Raw genomic sequence first — 27,911 nt, 5'->3', positions numbered from 1 at the left:
TGCCATGTTGACAGCAAATCTAAGTAACTTATCAAGACAGGTTATACAGGTTTGGTGCAGCCTTCCAAGCTGCATAAGAAGAGAGTAGTCAGAAGGAAGTGCCCAAATGAGTCAACTTCTGAAGGGTTTGAAGGAATATTGTTCAGCCTTTCTGCAGCAAGCCTAGTAGTATGATTAAGTGTCATTCTCCTAGAAGACTGGATCAAACTTGTATATTTTTAGCCTGATCGCTGTTTGACATATGTAGAGAATTGTGCACATAGTGATTTACAACCTCCCTTGCCCGGGGTGGCTACTCTGTGACAGTCAGTTCAAAGACCACCATACAGTCTGGACATATGATATCTTCCAGAAAGCCCTGTGGTTTCAGATTGCAAATAGATAACATTCTCTTCCCCAGCCTCAACTTGCACAAAACATTTCTGAGAGAAGATCTCCAGGGCATTTGGGTTTCTGTCTAGACTACCTTGCCTACTGGCAGGAAGTGGCCACTAGCAGGAGATGGGGTTTTGCGGAGTATGGGCCTCAGTGGTATATAGTGCCACCGAGTCCACTCTTCAAAGCATCCATTTTCTCCAGGGGAACTGATCTACGTAGTCTGGAGACAAGCTCTAATTCCAGGAGATCCCCAGGTTCCACTTGGATACCGTCATTCCTACCAAGGCAGGGACAGCTACCCCTTTTCCCATACTACGTACCATGTGCCAAGCTTTCGCATGTGACACCAGTTAAATAAACGGGAACTAAAAGTGTTGTACTTTGGCTGGATCATCCCTCAGGGATTCCCAACCAGGATTCTGGGGAACCCTGGGGTTACGTGACATCTCACCAAGGGTTACATGGCCTTTCTCAGATGTTCTGATGGCCACTGACATCACTAGATGTCACTGGAGCCCACTTTTGTTGCTCTAAAGGCCTAGTCTCTTTCTCCACAATGGAAAAATCATAAATGCTTGATTGGTTGATTGATTGGCTGGCTGGCTCCCATATCTTACTTCTGTGACCACTTCTCTTAAGGGGCATGACACCATTTCCGGGTTCCTCAAAGCCTGAAAAATATTTCAGGGTTTCCGCCATGGCCAAAAGATTGAAAAGGGCTGGTTAACGCACAGTTAGTCTGTATATGCATAATATAAGATACAAATGTTTTGGACCCAATTACAAAAAGAACAAAAAAACCCTACTAAAACTATAATAGATGTACATGTAAAATATGGATAGGTATTTCTGTATGAATTAAGATGTTTTGGAAAACCCAATGTGAGAAATTCTCCACCTGTAGTACCCTCATACTCTCACTTGGATGCCCAGGTTGACCTGATTTGTAAGATCTGAGAAACTAAGCGAGGCAGCCCTGGTTAGTACTTGAATGGGAAACCACCAAGGAAGTTGAGGGGTTGCTACGGAGAGGCAAGCAATGGCAAACACCTCTGAACATCTCTTGCCTCGAAAACTCTGAAGGGTCATTGTTAGTTGGCTGCCACTCAGCCACACTTCACAAGCACACATGCATGCACACACAGACACACAGACACACACACACACACACACACACACACACACACACAGAGTACTCTTACAAATCCCCCAGGAGCTTCCAGACTCCACATGAGAAATGCTGCGTTTAAAGCACAGGGAATAAGTTGGGAACTTCTAGAGGAGGTAGAGGTCTTCAAACAAAGAACCAATGCTATTTGCTTAGATAAAACTATGGTGATAATTATAGTACATTGTCTGAGGTGACAAGGAATTAATGTAGTCTAAAATTCTCCCTGACATCTTTTTCCTGGTCAAAAAGCTAACCCACAAAAAGGGGCTTCCCCATTCTCTCCATCGTCCAGTTCTTCTCACCTCTTTAATTTTTAAACAGAATCTTCCTTCAGTAACTTGGGTTCTGGTTGTTCTAGTTTCAGAGTTGATAAAACAATGGCTTGCATCCCCTTTATGGCAGTTTTAAAGTATTTAAACTTCTTAGTTTCCCCAATAATCTCTTTCCTCTTCCCACCTAGGAATGTTTGAACTGTATCAACCTTGATCAGCTTATCAGGTGGTTTATTGAACGTGTAAACTGTAATGGTTTCTGTCTCTGTTGTGATTCGAGCTTTGATGTCAAGTTTGTGAGGGAGCAATTGAGACTTGAGGTGACAATTTACGAAATCAAGAGTGCCCGGAATGAAAGGGATTTCATTTTGCCTAGTAGGTTTGATTATAGGCAGTAAACATGTCTCTTTTCTTATATTCTCTTTGCTTATTCTGGCTGTGCTACAAGTTCTAAATGCTTGCTGTCTGTAAGACTGGTTGTGTATTTGTTCTAATGCAATGACTTCAACTCTAGACAGTAAATCTGAATGCTATAAGTCTGAGTGTGTTAAACATTTATTGGGTGATATGACTACATATGGTCTCGTCAACCCACCCACCTCTCCCAAAATTGCCAATGATGGCTGAAGGTGATGAGAGGGGTAAGGGCCCTAGGTGGGCATGTCCACAGCTATACTTCCCAACCATATTCTCTGCATGATCGTGCGACTTCTGGGGTTTCTCGAAGCCTGAAGAATGTTCCAGGGGTTTCTCAATGGTAAAAAAAAGTTGAGAAAGGCTGCTGTAAATAATAGATATTGAATAAAAAACACTGAATTAGCTTTTCCATATCTAGTGTAATCTATAATAGATGTATTTGTTTTATCTGGCCGCAGTGCTGCATTAAAATAAATTTGAAGGCTATAATAGATTTTTGTTTCTTCAACTTCAAAAACTTGGGAGGTCTGTTTGGACAGCTTTCAACATGTAGCTTGGTTGTGGGCTGAACAGTTGCTTTGAGAATCACTGAAAAGTCAACTTATCCTTAAAAATAGAGGGCAACTGGTGTAGGATTCTGGAATGGATAAGTGCAATACAAAGGTCCACCTTTACCCCCTGTAGGTATATATCATGATTTATTTTTAGATCTAGCAAGATGCAGCTACATGCTCAGACTGATACCATTAGTGATCTTGGTCAATTAATGATTCAGTCTTATCTCATCCAGTTTGTTTGCCATCTAGGGTTGCCAGCCCCCAGGTGGGACCTGGGGATCCTCTGGAATTATAGCTTCTCTCCAGACTAAAGAGATCAGTTCCCCTGGAGAAAATGTCTGCTTGTCCATAGCATTATAATCCACTGAGGCCCCTCCCTGCCCCAAATCCCACCTGCTCCCGGCTTCTCCCCTAAAGTCTCCAGGTATTTCCCAGCCCAGAGCTAGCTACCCTACTGCCATCTGATGGCATTTTCCCGAGGTAAATAGGTCTATGAATGCTTGCATGCCTGAGCCTGGTGCATATAAACCACCTTCAAGAGTGATCATAAGAACTGCCATGTAATATGGCAAAAGAATCAAAATGGTGCTCAGGGTTCTCATTAGTCATCTGCTACTCAAACAGCACTTCATGCATGCATACACAAACGTCTAGCAGAGATGCTGGGCTTCAAACAAGTGCAAACTCTGCTCCAACCCAGTACTGCAGGGCTAATTTCCTTTTACTTGTTAACGTATAGCTTTCACTTTAATGTTCATGCATCATAGACAGCGTTGATGTTTCTCCCCCAATTTTCTCTTTGCAGTGTCTTAATTTTTACGTGCTCTTAATTTCCTGTGTCTTACACACCCTGTCTTAAAGACTCCCTGTTGTATCAGTGGTTTTCCTCGCACTGGATGACTGTCTATGACTTTCTTGTGGAACTCAGGGCCACTCCTTGTTGAGCCCCACAGGGCCGCTTGGCCTGCCACTCCTCCTAGCCTGCGTGGTAACACTATGAAAGAGCTGGGAATGGAATCCAGCCCACAGAAGCGCGTGAATTGTATTCTTGTTCTTTCGGGACACAGATGATAACGTGACATCCCAGACGTTCTACCAGAGTGGAGAACAGAGCTGTTTTTCCTTTGGGTGCACAGGTGGACGGGTTAGCATGCCAGTTCGGAAAGGCTTTCGATATCCTGGATGGCGACGGTGTGGGGGATGATTTAAGAGAAGCTGCAGCTGTGTTCTGACCCCTGAGGAGTGTTTATCTGTCGAATGACTAAACCTTATCCAGCAATTCTTGGGTGTCTCTCAAAGGTCATGATTTGGAAAAGATGCTGGAATTTCAGATCTGGTGCTCTGTTTTGATGCCAGTTCAGTTCTGGGATACAGAGTATCCTTTCGAGGTTTGGGCTGGGGTGGGGGGAGAAGACAGTGTGTGGCAGTTTGTTCCCCACACTGGAACAGTGCGTTGTAGTGTTATCAAGACTGGCTATTTTCCTCTTCAGCTCCAGAAGTCACTGCCACAAGAGACCCCCAAGAAGATCCAGAAACCACCATCCTCTGTCTTGTGGGGTTAGCCCCTCATTGCGTGATCAGCAAAACTGCCATCCTAATGCCTAAGATTTTATTTTTTTTCATAACTACATCAATCTTAAGCTCATTCTCTGAAGCAGAGGGTTTTTGTTTTTTTTGTGTTTGTCCTTCAATAGTTTTCATCTTAAGGTACAGTTTGCATTTTAGAACTGTTGCCTTAGAAAGAATGTTTCTTTCTGGTGGAGCACAAGTGTTCACATGTTCTTTTGAGTAACAATATTTTTTTTTAAACCTGTTTACTTAGCCATGCTGGCTGTTATACCTTAACTAGCTAATGAGTGCTATGCAGCTAGTAAAGGTCAGTTAGGCTAAAACCGAGGACACATTCAGGAAATTATACATAGATCTATTGATGCTGAAAGATGCTGAAATATCATTGATTTTGAGATTTATACGCTGCCCCTCCCAGCAGGCCAGTTCAGAGCAGTTTCCAACATTTCATAATCCAGTACATAAGTAATAAAATACAATTTGTCATAAAACCATTTAAATAATTAAAAATTAACATCAAACATTAAAATCAGTCGAACAGTTGATTAGCCAGATAACTCATGACACTATATTTGAGTTTGGGGTGGGGGTGGGGTGTTCATTTAGATAGAGACCTGTCGAATTTTCATCCCATGTCATCATGATGTTTTCATTGCATGGAATCACATGAGGATTGCTTTCTCTTTGAAGTCTATGTATGTGTATACCTATCATTGCCTTAAGAGGAGCTGGGTATTTTGTCCCCCACTTTTTCTACCTGAAGAAATCTCAGTGTGGCTTAAAATTGCCTCCCCTTCCTCTCCCTGTGAGGCAGGTGAGGTTGAGAGAGCTCCAAGAGAACTGTGACTGGCCCAAGGGCACCCAGGAGGCTTCATGTGGAGGAATGAGGAATCAAACCCAGTTCTCCAGATTAGAGGCTGCTGCTGGAGTTTTCCAAAACTTTACTATGGAAAACCTCAAAAGTTTAGACGGTGGGTGTCCATCAGTGTGGTGGTCAGATTCCCTGTCCCCCTTATTCTGGCTCCTTTTCCTATGTCCATATATTGCCTTTTCTAAACTTGGTGGCTTCATTCCCAACCTGTATGGTTTCTGCTCCATCTATCGTACTTGGTCAGCCTCATTTTCTATGTCTGTGAGGAGCGTTTCTCTTCTCTCGGTCCCTGTGACTAATACCACCTTTGGATAGCAGGCATGTATATCGTAAGGCAAGAAATAACTGGAAACTGACCCATAGTTTGTGCTGCACAGGCTAAGTGGATCTATATTATTTGTTATTGGGTTTTTTTTAAGTGAACAAAATTCTGTTGGGTCTAGAGAAGGGTCCTTCAATGCCCATATTCTGCTTCTGCATGGTAAACACGCAAAACATAGTATAGTTTGGGAAATAGCATTCCTTAGTTTCAGTAGCAAGAACAGTGCAATATTATTTTCCCCATAATTACTCTTCTTCACCATCCTTGGGATTGCTGGGGGCCATCAATGATGCAAGTCAAGGGGATTTGGAAGTCCATTAGTCATATTTTGATTAACTGCAGCAAACAACTTGCAACTATTGTTGTTTTGGAAGGAGTGAAATGTCCAGATTTAGGAAATATGACTTTCTTCCCCTTGGAGAGGACTGTGGGATCCCCCCCACAGCAGCCTGCTTGTTTTGGCTGTACTTTCACTGTGGAGATAGTGACAAATGTGTCAGAGCTGCTGCCAGAGAAATGGGAAGAATGAAGGCTGCTCTCGAGCCTTTTGTTTAACTGGCAGGAAAAGGAAATAGTTAATTCCTGAAAAAATGCATTCGTTACCATTTCTGCTTTTATGGCAAACTCCTGCATTCTTGATAAACCACCTGCTCTTTTCTAATGGGTTGACACCATATTGCAGATGAAAGAATGGCATGAAATCCAGGCAAGGAAAGGGTCATCTCACTTGAATCCCATAGAATTATCAGGGTGATCCTCTTAGTTTCTCTTCATAAAACTCCTCTGGAAAAGGAGTTGGAGGGGACATCATGCTCATGTCACCCAGAAGTGATGTCAGCATGTCAGAGACGTTGGGAGGGTCAATGTTCTGGTTTTTCAGCAAAATTCAATGGTAGAATTGGCTTCTAACCATAGAGTTTTGCCCCAAAACCAGAGTGTCAGCTCCCCCAAAAAACAACCCCAACTTGCCACTATCATTTCTAGGAGACATCAGCATGTCACATTAAAATGCAGAATTTTTTTCAGTTTTGGGGGAGTTTGGGAGGCAAGGTGTGTTTGGAAAATAGGGAACCCTTGTCTGGTCAAGTGGACCTGGCAAATCTATACCCAGAGATCTTGGAGAGTGTTATCTGCAGGTTGGCAAGCATAACTGGAGCCCTCAGGTCTATTCAGCTAATGGTGTTCCTTTTCTTTTGTCCCAGTACCTTCCCTCAAAGGCAAGCAACGGGAAAGCCTCATATATCAGAAGTAGCCACTTTGGCTTTTCACATGCCAGTCCATGGAAAGAGCTAGCATTAGCTTCCGTGCTAATCCCAGGAAAACTGCACCATGTACCTTTTCTGAATGTTTGAATCAAGGCTTAGAGTAGCATCCATGTTTCTTTTCACAGAAAAACATGCTTTTGCAACCACTAAACAAATATCCACAAGTATTAGCACCTCATTCCATGACAAAGCAAACCTAGATCTGCTTAGATTTGGAAAGGCAAGAGAATTTTTTAAAACCCCTATGTGTGTTATTGTCTGCCCTAGGAAACTTTATACAAGCTGAGCAGTGACCTCTGGTGGTCATCAGACAAATACGCCTCATCCTCAGAGGAAGCAGCAACCAGCCCTGGCCCCAACCTGGTGGAATGAGCTTCCAGAAGAGCTAAGGGCCCTGACGGAGCTCTCTGGGTTCAGCAGGGCCTATAAGACGGAGCTCTTCCACCAGGCGTTTGGTTGAGGCCAGGGCAGAGTCCAGAGTTACCGATCTGAAGATGCCACCCTGCCTTTTTTACAATCAGGGCTCCCTGGGTTAACATCACCCAGGGTCATCTATGTACAGAATCAGCAGGGTTATGGGCTCAGGAGGGAGTAAGTAATCTGATTATGCCACCATCAACTGCAATAAGGGATGTTTATGTGTTTTTATTCTGTGTTTTTATTGTTTTATAGTTTGTAAAGTGCCACCAAGACGGCTGATGTCAAGAGTGGCGGTCTAGAAATTGAATTAATTAATAAATAATAAATAAACTGGCTGACTCATGATACTGCCTTTGCTGATGTTTAAATATCTGTTTATGCAGAAAACAGCCATTTCATTCTTTGGAGTAGAGATGGGCACAAACTGACTGATGAACTTAAGTTCATTGTGAATTTTGGCTGGTTTGTGAAGCAGTGTTTGAGACACTGTGTTCATGAACAAGCATACACAAATTTTGGTGCAGTTTATGGTGATTTATGATGTGAACAGCAGAAAGCAGGGGCTTAGCCCTGCTTTCTGTTCCCCATGGCTTTCTGCAGGGAGCAGAAAGCAAGGGGGGGTTAAACGTTAAATGGCTCGCAAACCTATACAAACCTTCCAGTTTGTATGAGTTCATGGTTTGGTTTACAGTTCAGCCATGAAGCACAAACCGAACCACAAAATGGCAGTTCAGTGGTGGTTCATTCCCATCCCTAGTAAGGAGGACCTCAGCAATTCTGGTGAGGGCACTTTCAGTGTAGTTTAGAGAGCAGAGGTCAAAGAGGAAAGGAAGCTAAGACAGCTGGAGTGAATGATGGTTCAAGTGTTTGTAGGCAGAGGTTACATTGGATAACCTTTAGAAGTGACAGTATGTCAAAATGGGAGGGGGTTTAAGAGTGATGAAGACAGTGGTATGTTTACATGCAGCAAAAAAGGTGAAAGAGAACAGAAAAAGATAGCAAAGAGAGGAAGGGGAATGAGGGATAAGTATGAAAGAGATGGCAACTAGTCCAGGTCTTTGTAGGAGACAGGGTCAAATAAATGCATGGAAAAGGTAGAGAACAACATTTTCAAATTGTTTAATGGCCTGGGGGAAAGTAATGGAAATGGGGTAAACAGATCAGGATACATAATTTCAATTCCAGCAATTGAAGGAGGAAACAGAAGCTTGGAGAAAGTTTTCTTACCTCTCTGGTCGCACTTTTTCCCAAAATGTCCTCTGAAATGCTCCCATGAACAGAATTGAGACAGGGGCTGGGATTTGTGTTACAGTGGGAGGGCAAGGTGAGAAAGACAGACTGCACAGATAGAAATCCTTATGTCCATCGAAACATTGCCCCAGATGGGGAGCAGTGGGTTAGGCTGTAGGGGGTGTCAAATGTAGAGGAGCAGCACTGAGGGATTCATGAACTTGGCATAAATCAGAATATTCCCTAGCCTGAAAGATGGCAGATGAGTTGAGGGTCTATTTATAATAGACAAAACTCTGCCTGTTCTCATATCTCCATAGATGTCCACTTGCACAAGAGCGTAGACTAGAGAACACATGGAGGGTGTGAGTAAGAGCTGAAATTAAAGGAGTTCCTTTGGGAGAGGGGCTAAAAAAGTCGAGATCAGAGATGTTCACTGATGGTAGAAACTGCGCAGTTTAAAGGGTGATGTGGGCAGAATCGATGGAAGAATATGACATTTCTCAGCCGCAGCATTGATTTAATGAGAAGCATCTGTTCTATAGTTTCATCATTCTTTGCTCAACTTCTTTGGGCACAGTGCACCTGGGAAGCTCAGGTTTGTCTTTTGTTCACAGACAGCTGACTTGCTAAACTTTTCCCCACATTGCACGCAAAAGTGCAATATTAGCTGTATGAGCGTGAGCTGAAAATATCGTCGTCCCTCAAGCCATAATGTTAAGGCATTCTCTTTAAAACCAGTTTACCTTAAAATTCAAATAGCTTTGGTTGCGTATGGCTTTGTGTTTTTCTGTCTGGCTTATGCTGAGCTCTTGCTGAAATCGGAGTTTGGCAAAGGAAGAGGCCAAAGTTCATCCTTAATCTGCTTCCTTTCCATCTTTCTGGGTTTCTAAATGGTCTCTCACTTTATAACAAATAAGGGGACAGTTCAGTTCCCCTGCCGGAGTTTTATCATTTTACAAAAATACTTGTTTTAATCCCTGTGAGGAAAGGGAGTGATACGGATAAAGCACGTGATTTTTCTGAAATGGGCTGAATAGTATGTAGGTGATGCCTGGGAGGCCTGGAAGGCTTAAAACCAGCCACTTTAAAGTTTTTCCTGTTTATTTTTGAATTCAGTCATGGAGACCTATTGGGCTCTAAGGCATCCCACTGCTCTTAATGAGTCACTGGCTTTATTCCCAAAGCTGCCTGAAGTGCTGCTCGCTTTAGTGGAAGTAATTCGCTCTTTGATGTAGTTTCCAGAGCTGTCAACTAATGTTCCACAGTTCCCAGAGGAATTAATACGCTGGGAGTATGAGCAGACTGAAAATGGAAAGTCCAAAATGAATTCTTCCTCCAGGAGTCTGGCAGTCTGGAATTCTGCTTGTTGACATAATCTTATCTGGCTAAACTTTGGTATTTCATCTGGCCGGCAATTCCTATGAAAAGCAGCTGTTCAAGCAGTGGAACTGATGCTTCTGATATTGGGGTGGGGTGGGGTGGGGGTTGAAGGGTTGTAATTTGTTGATGGTCCTCCCCCCTTGAAAAAAAACCCAGATACTCAATATTCTATTTGTTTTTGTTACATTTGCCTCTAGTGGGTAGTTACCAAACAGTTTATTCACATCTGTACCTGCCCCCCCCCCCCAATAACAATCTCTTACCAGCCGTCTTGGGGTGGTGCACAGCGTTTAAATATACAGCACTGAGTAATAAAACAATTATTCAATAAATTAAGCGTTTAAAAACATTTAATCTACAGTTCTACCTGACAACCGAATAGTTCAACAGTAAGCCTCATGAGCAGGTAGGAGAGAGGAGAGGGGCAGGATAAGGGCAACCAGATTTTTCAAAACCATTTAGGCAGTGATGAGAGCAAAGGAGACCATTTTTAACTGACAGGTAACTGGTAACTTCCTCTAGACCAGTGGTCCCCAACCTTTTTCAGGCCGGGGACTGGGGGGGGGAGAGTGAGGCCTGGGGACCGGGAGGGAAGAGGGAGAGCCACACTTGCCACGCAACGCTTACTGGCGGGCACAAATGCGCAGGTGCAGAGCTTCCACGCCTGCGTGTTTGTGCACCACTCAAGGGCTCTACAGCCCGGTACCGGATCACATGTTTGTGCGCCACTTGAGGGCGCTACAGCCCGGTACCAGACCGCGGCCCGGGGGTTGGAGGGGAAACATTTGCTCTAGAACATTTGGAGCACTCAGCCCCTTCCCACCTAGCTGATGAAGTTGGGCCAGCAAACCTTCTCTAAGTCCTGTCTTTGCTGCCATGGAAATTGGATGTCTTCGCTCTCTTCAGATCCTTGCAGTTTTTCTCCTTGGGGTTTTTTCATTCTTTCCATTCTTCTTCTCTTCACCCTGTTCCATTTCTACAAAAGGGAGATAAGGAGGACTTTTATTTTTGAGTGATGGCTCTATTTTAAAAATGTGTCAAATCAGGCTAAAAATGGCGCAGTTGGACAAGCATGACTGCCGCCTCCCGTGCTTGGGCACGGCCCACAGCATCTCTGCTTTATTTGCAAGCAGTTCACCCCAAAAGCTCAGGTGGACTGGGCTACCAGGCTGAAAGCTACTCTTTGGGAGAAGGGTGCAGAAAGCCGACTTCTATCTTATTTTCCTCTCTTGGTATACCCTACTGCTGTCTGCAGTCTCTGCCATTCTGCTGCTAGCATGGGAAAAGGACCATGAACTTCCTTGAAGATACCCATTGATGGGGTGTGAAGCTACAATTACCTCCAGCTGCTGTCTTTTGAGGGGAAATATTTATTAAAGGAAAAAAGATTGTTCCTGCTGCCACATCAAGATGACTTACCATTATGTCATAGAATGAGCTGCAAGTTTGGAAATAATTCTGTAAGGCAATAGGCTGTAATATCTGCCCGAAATGTAAAGATCATTTACTTCCTGTCAATCAATCAATATTTATTTACAGTCATTCAGACCGAAATTCAAATACATGTAATTAAAAACTAGGACAATTTAAAAAGAGAAAACAGTTATAATACTATAAAAAATGTTAAAAGGTCTGACAACATAGAAACTTTAAGATGTTAGATTCAATATTTCAACATACCTTATATTACCAGTTACAATTGACTCTTTGTACTTTTTAAATTGGATCGGATAGAAATTTTCTGATCCACATACCTAGTACACAATTTCATGACGGCAGTGCAAAATTTAGCTGTGCAGAGAGCTATTTGCCTATCTTCATCTAGAGGCAGCACCTTGATTTTCTCCTTTAGGGAAGATCTTGGGTAGGTGTTCAAAATTGGCTGAATAAAATTACATCTGATGGCATCATAAATGGGGCAGAACAGAAGCACATGTTCGTCTGACTCTATCCGTCCGCTGACACAAGGAAAGAGTCTCTGAGCAAGGTTGTTTTTGTTTTTTTGTAATGCCCCTCCAGCACAGCTGTGGGTAGAGCTAAGCATTTCGCTTGGGTGAGGGCCCTTCTATGTCTAACACCATTCTAAAAACCCATAGACAGCAAAGGACTGTATCACACATAATACAGCAGTAATTACGTGATTCCCACAATTTTAACCAGGTACCAGGGAACCAAAACCAATTCCAGTTCCCTGGTGTCTATATTCCATATTGTCCGTATGATTGTGAACATGCTTTTGCTTATGTACACATTAAGTCTTTAGATGCATACTTTTAAAATATGATGCAGCCCTGGAATGTATACACTTGAAATACTTGTGTTTCTATTGATTATGTTTCAGTTATTAGGTGTTTCTTAAGAATTACACAAGAAAATTACTAGTGGGTATAATGATGACTATCAAGATCATCACTTACAGCTTTCGCTGTATTCATATTTGGCTAAAGGCTAAGTGGGCGGAGAGTGGGTGGGGCCCCTCACCAGGACAGACAGCATTTCTAGCACAATCTAGGCCCTCACCAGGACAGGCCAGAGAGGCTTCTAGGCCCTCACCAGGACAGGACAGAAAGCCACGGGGAAGTGGCAGGACACTGTGAGTACAGAAGGAGGCCTTCCCCTCGGGCCTAGAAGCACAACCCGGGGCCTCAAAGAGGTCCAGGGTGTGCTTCTAGGCCCGAGCGGAAGGCCACGCCAACACCAGGGGGGGGGGAAACAGGCCTTCCCCTCGGGTCTAGAAGCACACGGGGAGGGGGGGCCTTTCAAAGCCCATTCTCACGAACGGGCTTTGAATCTAGTTAAGAGAATAAATCAACATTTTAAAAAGAAAAAAATAGAATACAGGTCTCTCTTTAGATGCCCCTTAGCAACTGCATGTTTGTTTGTGGTGGCTCCCACCATAAATTCAGGGGTGTGGTTCAGTGTGTCAGTAACTGCCTGGCTGGGAATTCATATGACTGACCAGTTGAAGGTAACTCGGAGCTCATAGGTCAAATGTAGCCTAAAGGTCCTACCTCTTGATCAATCATTTTCACCTGCGCTTCTAGCAGATCTGGTATGATTTTTAGCCAAGCCAAAAGATTTTCAACTGGTTTTCAAAGGGAAAAATATGTGGGCTGCATATGTCTATTTTTCCTCTGTTCTGCTTCTCACCCTCAATGTAATCACAGTGTAATATTTCAGTGGTCCCCAACCCCCGGTCCGGGGACCGGTACCGGTCCTTGGATTAGTTGGTACCGGGCCGCTGCTCCTCCTCATCCTCCTCCCCAGCTGCTGCCTCGGGGGCTGCTTTGCCACTCTGCTGCCGGCTCACCTTTGGTGCTCTCCAACGGCCACCGTGGCTGGGGCTCCCCCTCGGCGTGGCACTGTGCAGCTGCTGCTGGCAGCGCCCCCCAGCGGGCAGCAGGAAGTCAGGGGCACCGGTGGGAAAGCATGCGGAGCAAGGGATCAAGTGGCAGTGGTGACGTCCCTCAGCAAAAGAGTACCCCCCCCCCGGTCCTCAGTAAAATTGTCAAGCATTGACCGGTCCCCGGTGATAAAAAGGTTGGGGACCACTGTTCTAGATCATTCATCCTGATGAGCGACAAGATAGTTAGGAGCACATGGGTAAAGGAAAGAAGGAACTTGACTGCCTCTCGTTCAGTGCTCTTTCCAGCTGGTCTGCTGGCCAACTCAGTTGCCAACCACAACTCTAGATCCTTTGTAAGAGGCTCAGTCAAAATAGAGTGTTGGATGGCCTACTTTAGCATTATCTGGATCAAACTGTAGGAAGTGTTAAAAATAAGCAAGGTTTTTAGCGGAAACAAATGCCTGCATTTCCTAACAGTGAGATATAAGCTTCCATTGTTTATTGGAAATACCTCATGAATCTGTAGTCCATGGAATTAAATGGAACATTTTATCTCTCCTTGCAGATGAAGCAGATTATGGTAATTTTGGTTCGAACACCTTGACCAGGAAAAAGAAAGCTCTGGTAACCCTTCGGAATGACAATCTTCGCAGACGCCCCCATGTTAACATCAGCATGCCGCATGACTTTCGGCCCGTCTCTTCCATCATTGATGTGGACATTTTACCTGAGACTCATAGGAGGGTAAGATTATATCGACATGGATGTGAAAAGCCACTGGGATTTTACATTCGTGATGGGACGAGCGTCAGAGTAACTCCTCATGGGCTGGAAAAGGTGCCGGGCATTTTTATCTCACGGATGGTTCCTGGTGGCTTAGCAGAGAGTACCGGCTTGCTAGCCGTCAATGATGAAGTCTTGGAAGTGAACGGCATAGAAGTGGCAGGAAAAACACTTGACCAGGTAACAGACATGATGATCGCCAACAGTCATAATCTCATCATCACCGTCAAGCCAGCGAACCAAAGGAACAATATTATCAGAAGCAGTCGGATGTCTGGGAGCTCCGGCCAATCGACAGACAGCACTGCGAGCCACCACAGTTTGCCTTCTTCCCATGTCCTACAGAACTTCCACCCTGACGAAATGGAGAGTGACGAGGAGGCTGACATTGTAATTGAGGGCTGCCTGGAGCCACAGCACATTCCAAAATCACACAGTCTTCCTTCTGGCAGCCTTTCCCGAATGAATGGCAGCAGTCTCAGCCACAGACTTCAGAGGGACCTGATATTCAATAATAGCTTGGGGCGTGAAAGCAATGGCAATATTCACAAAATACTAAGTTCCTTAAAAACTGATCCTCGTCATAGTTTGGTTCTTCCCAAAGGCGGCATTGAGGAGGATGGAACGGTGATTACACTCTAGAGGACATTTGTATGTCATTAATCTGACGTGCCAACTGGATCAAACATATCAACACCGTGAAGTGTGGGAACCTTCATTCTCATAGACCTTTGCGTGAAAGGTGTTACTGTCCAGAAAAGGATGGTTTCACAAGTACGCATAAAAGTGCGACCTATTGCAACTTGTGAAAAGGTGTACATATGATTTTTTTTTTTACTTCCAGATCCAAAATGAGGGAGTGAGTGAAGTGTTCAACTGTTTATATATATATAAACTGTTTATATATATATATATAAAAGAAATCTTACAGGACCCTTTGGCTAGATTACAAAAATACATGGTTTATATTTTGGTGATAATAACAATAAAAAGGAATGGGCATGAATTAATTAATTAGCATGGGAAGAAAGATTACCCTTAAATGGGCTAAAATTTCCAGGATTGTCTGCCATTAGATACTGTTCTTTAGCTTGTTTACACAGAAAATTGACTATATTACACCCAATTCAGAAAAGGGCTGTCTAGAGAATCTGCTTTGTACTCTATTAGCAGTGCTGAGGGGATGCTGTATTTACAGTTTTTAAAACAAAATTTTGACCAAATAGTGATTTGTATTATATTTTTTTAAGTACTGGAGGTGGAGTAGAAGATGGATATTGTTGCTATCATTTCCATTTAGATCAGCACCACGTGCCGATCAGTGGCAATACTGTCTGAATGCTAAACCTCAGTTTTCTATATGGTACATGTGAAAAAGGGAGGGGGGAAGATGGTATGGAAGGTTTAGTTACTGGGCCACCACTATGTGAGATGTGCATTCTCTTTTTATTGCTAAAGTATTTATTAGATAAAGATTCCAGTTTTAGTAATCATTTTCTTATTTTGGTAACATGAGTGAATAAGAAAATATAACAGTGCAGTTGTTTAGGCATGAGAAATTCATCCAAATTGATTTTATGGTTCAGAATTAATTTCAACCCAGAGTCTTTAATAATGACAGCTGGTGCATATTGACTGGTTTTCTAATCTAGTTTATTGAACTCCCCCCCCCCCACACACACACACACACACTGGAGTTATTACAATTCAGCATAAGGTACAAGTTTAAAGCAACATGTATCTTAGGCTGGTGTTATTATCATGATCATGATTAATTATAAAACGAGGCAATAGCAGTCTATTCCAACCTAAAGTTTTGTTTCAGCTCTGTTGCTCTCATCCACAAAATGCCAGAAGTTGTTAATAGAAAAGAATCTTGTTGAATATATTCATGAAATGTCTAGGAACAAAATATAATGGTTTTACAGTGTATTTTTCTATTTTTAGCTGTCATTTTTCTTTGTTTTTATTGTGTAGTATTGTGTATAATTAAAGTCTTTCTGAAGGAATTAGCTTTCCTTGATAATTGTATATTCTGCCCTTTCCATCATTTATTTTGTAATAAACAAGACTTGAACATTCTTAATGATAGGATTTTAAAAGCCCTTTATATTTGTTTTGATATAAAATGTAGAAATTTACATTAATGGTGAGTAGAAAAATCCATCACTATCCACAAAACCAAATTCTGATCACCAAAGTAGCCCAAATAAAGTGTAGTTGGGTGCTTTGAAAGCGATTTTAGCACGTCTCTAGCAATGGAGATTTAAAATACTTACTGAAATTCCTGACAAGTCCATTTGAAACATGAATTATACCATCAGGATATTCTAACAAAATGGAGACAGTGTCTTAGCTAGCTCAAAGACATTAAGACTTTGATGGTTCAAAAGCATCTAATGTATGTGAAAGTAATGAGACCAATGTGGATATTGGTACGGATGGAGTGCATCTCTCTTCAAATACCAGTATGGTCATACAGACCCATGTATTAAAGAAACAGGACTGAAGCAAGCCTTACAGCAATGTATAAGAAAGATCTGTGAGGGACCCCTTTGTTGGGAAGTATGTAACCCAGGGTCACCAACCTTTCTGTTAATGAGAGTTATTTCTGCCTAATGAAAAATATTCAGAGCTACATTGCCCTCCCCACATAGCATGCTACTGGGTTTTGTTTTTTCCTAGAGACGGAGCATGGCCTGTGAAGAGGACCAGGAAAGAGACAGTTAGCTAAACAGCGCAAATGAAACACCTAGAGATCTTCTCATGATATTTTTCTATTTTTTCAGGGATGCACAAGCTACTCTACAAATAGCCTGCACATGCGACCTGTTGGAGATGCTTGATCTACCCTATTTGAGAAAACTTTGTTAGGTGTCATGGCTCTCACAAACAATGGCCAAAAATAATTGCTTTAACCCACCACCACCACCACCCAGAAATAACTGTAAAAGCACCAAAGAATTGATTGTTCTCTTACTGATCCCTAGTTAAAATGTTCACTTAGACCGTTTATGCACTAGGAACTTCAGTGCCCCAGGTCCCATGCAGGTGCACAAATTGGGAGCGGATGAGGCCCACCAGGCCAAATGCTCCCCCGTGTGGGTGCAGGAAGAGGTGGGGCAACCTGCCACGACTAAAGCACCAGCCTGCAGCTCGGCATGAAATCTTCAGTATATAAACAGTCTTAGACTACAAGCGCAGCTTCAGTTCTATATTTGGGGTGCAGCCTGGCAGGGGTCCAGATGTCTGAGGGCATCAAGGTACACTGTTGACAAGAAGGGAGAAAGGTGGAGTAAGGAACTGGATACTTGTATCATGATTATAACTTCTTCTTAGTAGAGGTCAAGTGAGTACAGATTTGAATGCATGCAACCTCCTTCATTCTCTAAAAGGCTTTGACCTCATCAGCAAAAGACTCACAATTTCTTAAGAAGCTTTTCGCATTTTGGTAAAAAGGATCACAGTGCCACTTCACAAGGGGTAGACTATTGCATGGATTATTCTCCTCAATTATTTTGCATCCATATGAATCAAAGCACTTACAGGTACATTAAAATAGTGATCCCCAATCTGTGGGCCGCGGACCACATGTGGTCCTTCGACTAATTGGAGGTGGGCCCCGAAGGACGCCTTCCCCCCAGCCCTTTACAACACACTTCATTGTTGTGGCGTATCTGTATCTTATTTTGAAGGGATGTTTAAACATTACCATAGCGATCAGAGAACGCTAGGGCAGTGGTTGAGAGTAGAGGAGTAAACTACCCCCCCCCACCGGGCCTCAGTAAAAGGCGTTGAGTGGTCCCCGGTGTTGAGTGGTCCCCGGTGATAAAAAGGTTGGGGACCACTGCATTAAAACATGCTAGCAAAACCTGGTACAAAGGATCAGGGAGTTGGCAGGGCATAGTCACGCATACTGAATAATGCACTTTTGGCCCATTTTCAATGTATTTTAGAGACCATTTGCACATGGATCTTCCCATTTCACATAGTAAAATCCAGTTACAAGGTGCGCTGAAAAAGTAGGTTTGATATGGGACAGGTCATTTCAGAATAGAAATGATTAAAGCAGAATTGTTTTCTTCTAGATTGGGGGATACCTATTTCAAGAATGTAATGTAACTTGCTCATTTTTCTACCTTTTCATTAAAAGTGTCTTTACTTTGTATGTCTGGTTTAAAAACCTTTATGAGGACTGAAGACATTGTTCTACAATAGCGTCCATAGTACCACTAATATACAGGATGATCAGTTTCTGTAACTGGAAAGAAAGACAAAACATTTATTCGTATTATAAATTGCAGTCTAAATTAACAGGTTTGCACTATTCTTTAAGTAAAAGGAAAGAGGTATTACTGCTGTAATTCTGAGTTTCTCTATGGTGTTTGTGATTATGATGATGATGATGATATATATATATACACACTGTCCTAGCTCAGGATAGTTTACAATGAAAATAGAAAAATGGAGGTAAAGTAGTACAATACAAAGAAAGCCTCATGAACTTCTAAACATTTCTAACAGTAGTAGAACTTGCGTCATTTTCAATCATAGGGTATTTTCACTTTACAACTCTGCATTTATGTAACTGTTAACTGCAATAACTGTTGTTCAGTTCTTTTTGGGAGTGTTTCCAGTTTCCGGAGTTGTCCTGTGCCTCTACTGAGTGCAGTTTGGTGGTGGGAGGGGCCTTAGGGGCTCTATTTGGTGGTGTTTTCATTGATGGCTTGGGGAAAGAGCTTTATTTTGCAGGCCTTGTGGAATTGTTTTAGTTTCGGCAATCCTTGCATTATTGTTAACACAACTTTGGGTTCATAAAGTTTTCTTTGGCATAAATAAGCAATAACAAAGATGTAATGTGTATTCAGCGTTGCAATGAATTGTGGGAAAAAATATGTGGCCAGGCAAAATGAACATGCCAAGATGAGCAGATTGTTTTAACCTTGAGAAATACATTAAGAGTTTTTCCTCCCAGTCTGAAATCTGCTGACTATTTTTAGGGGAAATGACTAATGTTACACATACTGAAAAGGGAGTCGGTGGCACACGTGTAGGATTATTTTTCTAGAAAAATGTTTTTTTTTCCTGGGCACTGTTAATGAATTACTATATATATAATATAAAATACCTCCGTAAACCAAATTAAACTGGAGAAGGAAATAATCTCAAGAGGAAAAACCTGTCCTTTCTGTCTTAGCAGAGGATGAAAAGTATTACTGAGTTGTTCCCTACATCCACAGAAGTCACTTAGGTGGGGGGGTGGGAGTTACAAAATTGTTTCTTACTGTTCCATAGCTGTTCTTATTTAACTGCCCTTTTCCATAACAGGATAAAAAAAGAATGCAGTGACCCCTCATTCCCCCTCCCCCCAGTATATAATTTACACATTACAATGACCCAAAACAAATCCCAATAACCATTCCAGTAGAGTTCAGTAGGACCTTTAAAACCAACAAAGATTTATTCAAGGCATAAGATTTACTCACGCCTTGAATAAACCTTTGTTGGACTTAAAGGTGCTACTGGCCTGATTTTACTGTGCTACTTCAGACCAACACGGCTACTCATTTGAACCATTCTAGTAGAAAAGTTTGAGAATTCTTCTTAAATATTAGTATTAAACATACTGAGATGCACTTTTCTAAAAATAAAACATTCAGCCTTTGTTTTTGGATTCTTAGCAGGGGGGTTGGTTTCCCGAATACCCCTCCCTAACTGTTCCCGAGGAGGGGGCTTCTACGGATGTGGGAGCGGCAAAGGAGATGCCCTCCTCTTTGAGGAACAGCCGTGGAACGAAAGCTGGGCTGAAGCCGATAGCTTGAGGGGAAAACGGAAAAATTCTCCCCCTCTGCTCGTAGACGCTGGAGCGTCGGGGTCTGCTGGGGGCCATGCCACGCGCGTCCCCGACAATCTTCTGTTCGCCGCCTTCAGCCCTGAGTCGGTCTCTCGTCCCGGAGCCCCGGGATCCTGAAAAGGGGGAGGACGTTCCAAAGCAGCACCGCAAAGCGGGCAGAGGTCGCCAGCGAAGAAGGACGAAAGCGGCTTCGCTTGACCTTCCTCCGTTTCTGGCTGGAAACCGTTAACGGCTCGCTCTGCCGCCCCCGGACACGATGACAATTCGGCCGCCTTGGCCCCGCCCCATGGAACCTTCCCTTGGAACGTTGTCCCCGCTGAGGTTCCGTAGTGCGGAAGGCGCCTCGCGTCCACACCCGCTCTGTCAGGTGACCGGCGGTTGGCCAGGAGGAAGATGGACGGAGACGACGAGGAGGCGGCGGCGATGGCGATGGAGGCGGGCGCCGCAGCCGCGGAAGACCCCTCGGCGCAGCTGAGCGGAGACAGCGGCAAAGTCTCGCAGAGCCACAGCAGCGCCTCCGGCCTGGGCGACGAGGAGGGAGAACTGCTGCTGGCGCCCACGGCCGACTACGCCGCCTACTTGCTGCAGCCGCTGGAAGGAGCCGCCTCCGCCGGGCAGGTGGGGCCACTGAGGCGCGCGCGGGCCCGACTTGACCCTTTCCCGGGAGCCGGACGGCGCTTGCTCTCGAGGAGGCCTGGCTACGGCCGCTCCCTTCAGAAGGCCAGGGCGGCGTCCGACCGGCTCCGAATGTGCCCTGCTGTCAGGAGCGAAGGGTCTGAAAGCGATTGACCGTTAGACAGCAGCGTTTACAAGTGTTTAAATGCCTTCATCTGTATCTTGTTGACTTGTGTAATTCAGGCTGTTGTGGGCGGGCCTGAGTCCTCGGAGAGAGAGCGGCGGATAAATGTATCGATAAATAAAAATAATATGTGAAATACTCCTGTTCCCTGCAGTCACTGTAGGGGAACATCCTTTTTATGATGCACAGGCATTTGGCATGGGACTACAACATGGGCGGGAAGAGGGGCTTCTGCTTTCCCTCCCAGTGCCTTTTTTCCCAAGCCAGAACAGCCCCAGAGGGGGAGCTATTAGCCTCAATGTGATGTATGTATACAGAATACTGCAGAGGAATCCAGACCCAACTTATTAGAAAACACCATAGCTTGGCCTCAGTTGAATCAGCTTCGTAGGTTGATGGTGAAGGTAAAATGGAACAGAGAATGATGTAATCTGCTTTCAGTCCCTGTTGGGAAGAAACGCAGGATGTAGATGCCTAAATAAATGCTTTTTATCCTGTCTGTTTCCTCATCAATTATGCTACCTGAAATTGTTCAAAGACAAGGGAGAAGGGTTGTTTTTTCTATTAATGTAATCCTCTGCTTTTCATAATCTCACTTGTGCTTGCCACTATTATTTCAACGTATCCACTGACATTTTATTCTGCTCAGATCAGAACCTTAGACAAGAGCCTGGAAGATCTGCTAACCAGGGTGGATGAGTTTGTGGGGATGCTAGATATGGTAAGTATTCCACTTTGTGAAAAGGTAGCACTGTAATAAAGCATTTTCCTTTTAACAATGCAGTGCGTTCTGATGATTGTTGAGGGTTCTTATTTATTTATAATTTAAATTTATTTAATTTTAGCTTTTCTATTCAAATCAAGTGATGAGCCTCTTGTGGCGCAGAGTGGTAAGGCAGCCGTCTGAAAGCTTTGCCCATAAGGCTGGGAGTTCAATCCCAGCAGCCGGCTCAAGGTTGACTCAGCCTTCCATCCTTCCGAGGTCGGTAAAATGAGTACCCAGCTTGCTGGGGGGTAAATGGTCAAAACTGGGGAAGGCACTGGCAAACCACCCTGTATTGGGTCTGCCATGAAAACGCTAGAGGGCGTCACCCCAAGGGTCAGACATGACTCGGTGCTTGCACAGGGGATACCTTTACCTTTATTCAAATCAAAAGGCCTTTGTTTATGCCTTAAAACAGAGGTGAAATGAACAGTTTAAAAAGTAGATGCCCACTAAATACTTCTTTATAAGTGAAGTAAATCAGAGTTTTGATCATTGCTGTAATAATTGACAGGTCCTTCAAACATTTTTCCACTTCCCTGGACAGTCAAAATCCATAAGGCAATCCTTAGAGAAAGGATATGTGGCTGTCTTTTAGGCAACAAAATATATTGGCTTTCACCAAAAGGAATTTGCTTTCACTTTATTATGCCTTATTCAAATCTGTGGTAGCTGTTGAACTTACTATAGATTAAATTCATAGAATCATAGAGTTGGAAGGGGCCATACAGGCCATCTAGTCCAATCCCCTGCTCAATGCAGGATCAGCCCAAAGCATCCTAAAGCAATTCTATTGTTAGGAGAATCCCATCAATATGCCGTGAGTCAGTTGTACTGGTTTTGTACTTACACCGTTGTATGCACTCAGTTTGACATTGTAGACAATCTTAAATCAGTTTTGTAGAATTTACCAAAGTTGGGCCAAACTTGGCTGCAGTTTTAGATACGGCAAGTTTACTTTTATTTTTTTTAACCTCCCACTAGATTCGAAATGACTCCTCTCAAATTGTGAATGAAAGTGTGCCACATATTCATTCAAAGGCTATGGAAATGAGGCAGCTGTATAGAAAGATAGACAAACTGGAGGTATGTATTTCTAATGTCTAATTTTTACATGAAATACCAGTAGCAATATTTTCATGTAGATGGGGCAGGGTTGCCTATAACATCTGTTAAAATAATCTTGAGTTACTGACCTTTTGTAGAACTTTAAGTTCCAGAATGTGTACAGAGCCTGCAAGAGCAGTCCATGTTCCTTGTATATTTGGATGCATGTTAGTTCTGCCCCTGTTTTGGCCTGCCTTCTACATGAAAATAGATATACATATGGCTCTCTGATGGCACCTTGCTTTGCTTACTCTAAAGCTGTGGTACAAACCAAATGTTAATATATGCAGTGCAGGCATTATAGTACAGTACAGTGCAATTAGTGAAAACAGTTCCTATATACAGTGCATGATAAAATGAAGTATGATCAGCTGATATAAACAGTGTCATTTTTCCTGCTGCTTAGATGTTCCATCATACATGAAGTTTTTTTTTTTAACTTTTGTCTTTTATAGACAGTCTACAACAACTGTCCAAGGCCATTCTCCAATGGGATTATAACAGAAACAATTCTGAAGAAGAAATTGAAACGGTATCTTAATTATACAGCAGACCATCTATTGTTCTACTTTACTAATTTTTATACTTTATCATGCACTGAATTGTTATACTTTAATGGTCATACTTCACTATATCATGCACTCTATATAGGGACTATTTTCACAAGTTACACTGTATTGTTTACCCAGAATATATTGGCATTTGCTTTGAACATAGTTAATTATATCTATCTCCCCCCCCCCTTTGTATGGCCTCTGGTACTCAGTTCCTTTTGTGGTTTTGTACAGAAGTCTTTCCCCTCTTTTTGATTCCTTTGGCTTTTATGTGAGGAATATAAAATGTGCCTTTGTCTAGTAGATCTTGGCCGTGAGTAATTCACAGGAATGGCTTACTAGCTCCATTCCAGTCTTCAGAATAATGAACCACTCCTGAAATATTTCCACTGTGTTCTGAAGTTCTAAACATTAGAAATCTTGTGGCTAGTGAGCCAGCTTGGTGTAGAGTGGTGGTCTACAACCTGGATAACTAGGTTTGATTCCCCATTCCTCTACATTCAGCCAGCTGGGTGACCTTGAGCTACTTACAGTTCTCTTAGGGCTGTTCTCACAGAGCAGTACTCTTGGAACTCTCTCAGCCTTACCTGCTTCACAGGGTGTCTGTTGTAGGGAGAGGAAGGGGAATGTGTTTGTAAGCTGCTTTGGAATTCCTTCAGGTAGTGAAAAGCGGGGTATAAAAACAGTCCTTTTTTCCTTTTGTTTTCACACCTACTGTACTTCCATCACTTTTTGTAAATTTGTAATAAAGGGGTGGAGGACCCACCTTGAGTTTGAGAAAAGTAGGTTTAGGATGCCTTAAATAAATAAATCTTGAAACTTGAAATGAACAACTTGTGAACTGTTGGGGCCACTTGATGTTTGAATTAAACAATCCTTACAAATATGAATAATCCAGGTGTATTACTGCAGCACACTGCAGACCTGCACTTACAATAAATTGATTTTTATGAGTTTAAATCCAAGGCTAGAATGAATCACAAATCTGCATACTCTTTCTGCTCTTCATGCAGCATTTGGAGACTGAAGCTGTTAATGTTTTAATGAACTCCCATTAATATTAACAGCCAAATTCTTCACTGATGTCAGGTACCTTCCAAGTAGCTAAACTGATTTTAAGAATCCTGGTTACTGGGAAAGAAATAACCTTTACTGATTAAAGTGCCCATACTTGGATGTCATAACTAATTGGAGTTGGTTGATGAGTTTGGTCTTCGATCTTGGTGCACAGGAATCTAGCCAACTTCTTGCCCGTCACTTTCAAACTGAGACTTATTTGAATATCTGCATTGAACATACACCGGATTGTGTGTACACACATCCTTATTTTTTTTAAATGATGAATTACGTAAACAGCACATTGAAAGTTTTCAGGGCTCTTCAGTGCTTAGACACATTCTGTTGCTAAGCTGTTTGGTTTAATTTTTCAACCAGGCCTTCGTAAAAATGGTCGGAAATAATGTGGCCGGAATGGAGGAACACATCACAAAGGCAGAAGCAGACCTTGGGACATTTCCAAATACTCTCAAAAAACTTTTACACACAATCAATGTGCCATCCTTTCTTAATGTAAGTTTTCCTTATCAAGTATGAAAATACTGGTTTCATCAGAAAGGATTTCTTAAGCAAGGCAGTTAAACCTGGAGCTTTTGTAAATTGAGCAGTCAGTCTCGTGGAACCAGTTAAAGGACATCCTGAGTTTTAATATTGCAAGCGTGGAACGTGAGATTTCTCCCTTTTTGTTGATACACCTGAATGAGCCTTGTAATACACATACAGCGAACTATGTCCTTATATTTAAAAAAGAGATGAGTCTGAGACTTCCCATGCAAAATAACCTTCTTCCTTGAATTCTGATGGCTCACAGAATTGTACTCGTGGGGTGGATTTATGTTGGAGACTATTGCTGCAGAACATAATTACGTACTGTTTCCATTTTTATAAGAGAGAACAAAACTTTGTGAACTGGTTAAAAAAAATAATCTCAGAAAGGACCAGCCTAACCGTGGGGATCCTTAATAAGCTCAATAGCTATTGTGATGCTTCTTAGCCTGAATTTGCCTCTGTAATCTTGTATCATGTAAAAATGTAGATTGCACAATCCTCATAACCGTGGGCTGGTACAGGACGTCACATTGACTGCTTTTATTAACACATACAGTTTGTGCACTGCATGCTGTTCAAGTGCTGTTTGGCCCAAGTATCCCTCCCTTTGAGGGTCCTGCCTTGTGTACTTGCCTGCCTAGAATTTTGCCCCTTCCCGCAGTCATAAGACAGCTGCTTCTCTGAGAAATGTAGGGCTTCATTTCCATTTGTATCAGTTCATTTTTGTATCCCATCTGGAGACATTGTGCTTCAAGGTAAAAAGGTAAAGGTATCCCCTGTGCAAGCACCGAGTCATGTCTAACCCTTGGGGTGACGTCCTCTAGCATTTTCATGGCAAACTCAATACGGGGTAGTTTGCCAGTGCCTTCCCCAGTCATTACCGTTTACCCCCAGCAAGCTGGGTACTCATTTTACCAACCTCGGAATTATGGAAGGCTGAGTCAACCTTGAGCCGGCTGCTGGGATCGAACTCCCAGCCTCATGGGCAGAGCTTTCAGATTGCATGTCTGCTGCCTTACCACTCTGCACAAGAGGCTCACTGTGTTTCAAGAATGAGGTTTTATATACTCAACTGTGCACTGATAAAGCAAACGCTGAAATAGTCCTGCCTCTAGTATTTTATGCAGGCAGTTGGAAAACTGTCTGCTTTTCTCTTATGTAAAAAATATGCATTCTCAAGCTGTGAAAAGAATGAAGGCATATAAGTTTTAGAGGACATATTATTTCTTATAGAGTTGATGTAAAAATATATAAGCGTTAAAATCTGCACTTGCTACCTTGTCGTTGTATGAAAGTATTTTAACTTACGGATGTTGAATTGCAGAAATCGTCATCCTTAAGGCCGAAGCAAAGCCTTTATGAACCTCCTGAACTCTTCAAGACTGAAGACTACTTTCCCTCCATGCGTGAAACACAATATATGTGATTTAATGGACAGTAATGCTCTAAAAATATAGTGTTATTAGTGGGCAAACCACACGCTAGTCTTCTAGGGTACATGTCTTTGAAAGCTACAGCCTGCTAGCATTCTGTGCACCACATTCTTCAGCTTTGTTTTGTTTGAAAGACATGATTTTTTCCCATTGCTACATAAAGTGTAGCCTGTATACTCCTGATGAGCAAAACAGCTTGACCAGCAAGCCACTTTTGAGGAAATACTGTGGAGCCAAGCATATCTGTACACAGGCCCACCCATGCCCTGCTGAGCAAACTTGCTTCCCCTATGTATGTAATGCTAAAGCAAGGAAGGAAAGGTTGAATAACCTACTGCTGCCACATACCTACCCCGCATGTTATTCTAAGATGGGGTTGCGAGTAGATCCTCGCAAGGAAGAGAGAGCTTATCTCTGGCTATAACATTGCAGAGGGACAGACAAGATTAAGCAACCTAATTTTTTTAATACTCTTTTCACCCTTAAGCTTGAAGGGGTTGGACAGATGGTTTACTTCTTGTTTAACTTGGGAATTAGTTGTGAAATGTACAGATCTATCAGCAGTTAGAGAAATAATTTTAGAAGAACAAAAATAAGATCAAATGCACATTTTCTATTTTGTTGTGGATTTTGTTGCTGCTATTATGAATCCACTAGACAGGATTTTAAAAAGTTTTGTGGATATTTAAGTGCAATAGGACCAAAACTATGCATTCATGTCCTTAATTAATAGATCTGAAGTCTGTTCAGCATCTTGAACAGGGAGGTTATCATTCAACTGTTGCAAAAGAAAATAAAACAGCAGTATGTGTTGTGACATTTTATGGGCTACTGGTCTCAGGTTCCCTTTGAGGAATACCCTAAAACTTGTGTATGTAATGCCAAAAGTCAAATGACCAAAGCTCTTGTAAGGTGAAATTCAATGAAAACTTTACATACACCAGAGTCTTTGTGTTTGTCTAATGCCTTCATTCTCAGACCTTGAAACTATAAAGTACTTGTTTCAAAGAAAGATGCTGACATCTGGAAATGGAGATTAAAAAAATGTAATTCTTCATTACTTGGCACTGTTGACTGCTCACTGCTTTCTTTTCTTGCTTCTTGCGTCCTGCTCTGACATATTTCACGTTTCACTCCTTTGCCTCACTGTTCTTTCAAAGTTTGTCAGAATAGTTCTATTGTCTTTTTCTCTTGAGTTCCCTGAGTTCCTCCCTGGAATCTACCCACCAAAATAGCAGAGTGGACATCATTTAACTTAACCAAATAAAAACTCTGATATTTTGAGACAGTCAGTTAATATAAGAACAGTAAGAGGGACGCAATACCAAGAAACAGTATATATACATTCTCTATTTACATGTTTAGTGTGTGACACCTGCTTAAAGGAGTAAGGGTTATATAACTTTTAAGGAGGGAACTATTTTTTACAAGATGCCTATCACCACAGACATTCTTTTAGTGAATCTTTATGCTTGAAAACACCTCTAATGTACCTACAGTATTACATTTTTTAAAGCAAAGAGGTTGCTCAACCCATTCAGCTTTTAGCAAAATGGATGTTGCTCTTGTTAAAATTCTGCATTTGCACTTCTTGTTACATTTAGTCCCTTCTGAATATTATGTTCTCAGAATGTTAAGGAAATTAGAACAGGTTCTAAAACATTACAGGTTGTCAATGGAACTAAGTACTTTGGTTTAACAAGTTTGCTTCTTCAAAGTGAAACTAGGATACTGCAAAGGAGGGGGTCCTGGATTCTGCTACATCAAACCATGCAACGTCTACTGACATCACTAAATCTAACCTGTGAGAAT

The 27,911-nt window shown here is 42.4% G+C and overlaps 2 protein-coding genes across 4 annotated transcripts in view; both read left to right on the top strand.

Annotated features, from left to right (window-relative positions):
* PARD6G (par-6 family cell polarity regulator gamma) overlaps positions 1–14,796 on the top strand; it is an 85,187-nt gene extending 70,391 nt beyond the window's left edge. For all 3 annotated transcript variants that reach the window (XM_077352983.1, XM_077352980.1, XM_077352981.1), the window contains one exon: positions 13,767–14,796. In XM_077352983.1, the coding sequence (XP_077209098.1) occupies positions 13,767–14,626 (860 nt within the window). In that variant the 3' untranslated portion in view covers positions 14,627–14,796. The remainder of the gene's footprint in view (positions 1–13,766) is intronic.
* Positions 14,797–20,076: 5,280 nt separating this feature from the next.
* On the top strand, positions 20,077–27,159 carry BLOC1S4 (biogenesis of lysosomal organelles complex 1 subunit 4). Its single transcript, XM_077352984.1, has 5 exons — positions 20,077–20,456; positions 21,287–21,358; positions 22,385–22,486; positions 24,496–24,630; positions 25,991–27,159. The coding sequence occupies exons 1-5, from the start codon at positions 20,232–20,234 to the stop codon at positions 26,090–26,092; spliced, it is 636 nt and encodes a 211-aa protein (XP_077209099.1). The 5' UTR covers positions 20,077–20,231; the 3' UTR covers positions 26,093–27,159.
* Positions 27,160–27,911: the final 752 nt, after the last annotated feature.

This window comes from Paroedura picta, chromosome 9, assembly GCF_049243985.1.
Source record: "Paroedura picta isolate Pp20150507F chromosome 9, Ppicta_v3.0, whole genome shotgun sequence".
Taxonomy (NCBI): Eukaryota; Metazoa; Chordata; class Lepidosauria; order Squamata; family Gekkonidae; genus Paroedura; species Paroedura picta.
Note: the sequence above shows the minus strand (reverse complement) of the source record. Positions and strands in the feature narration are given on the sequence as shown.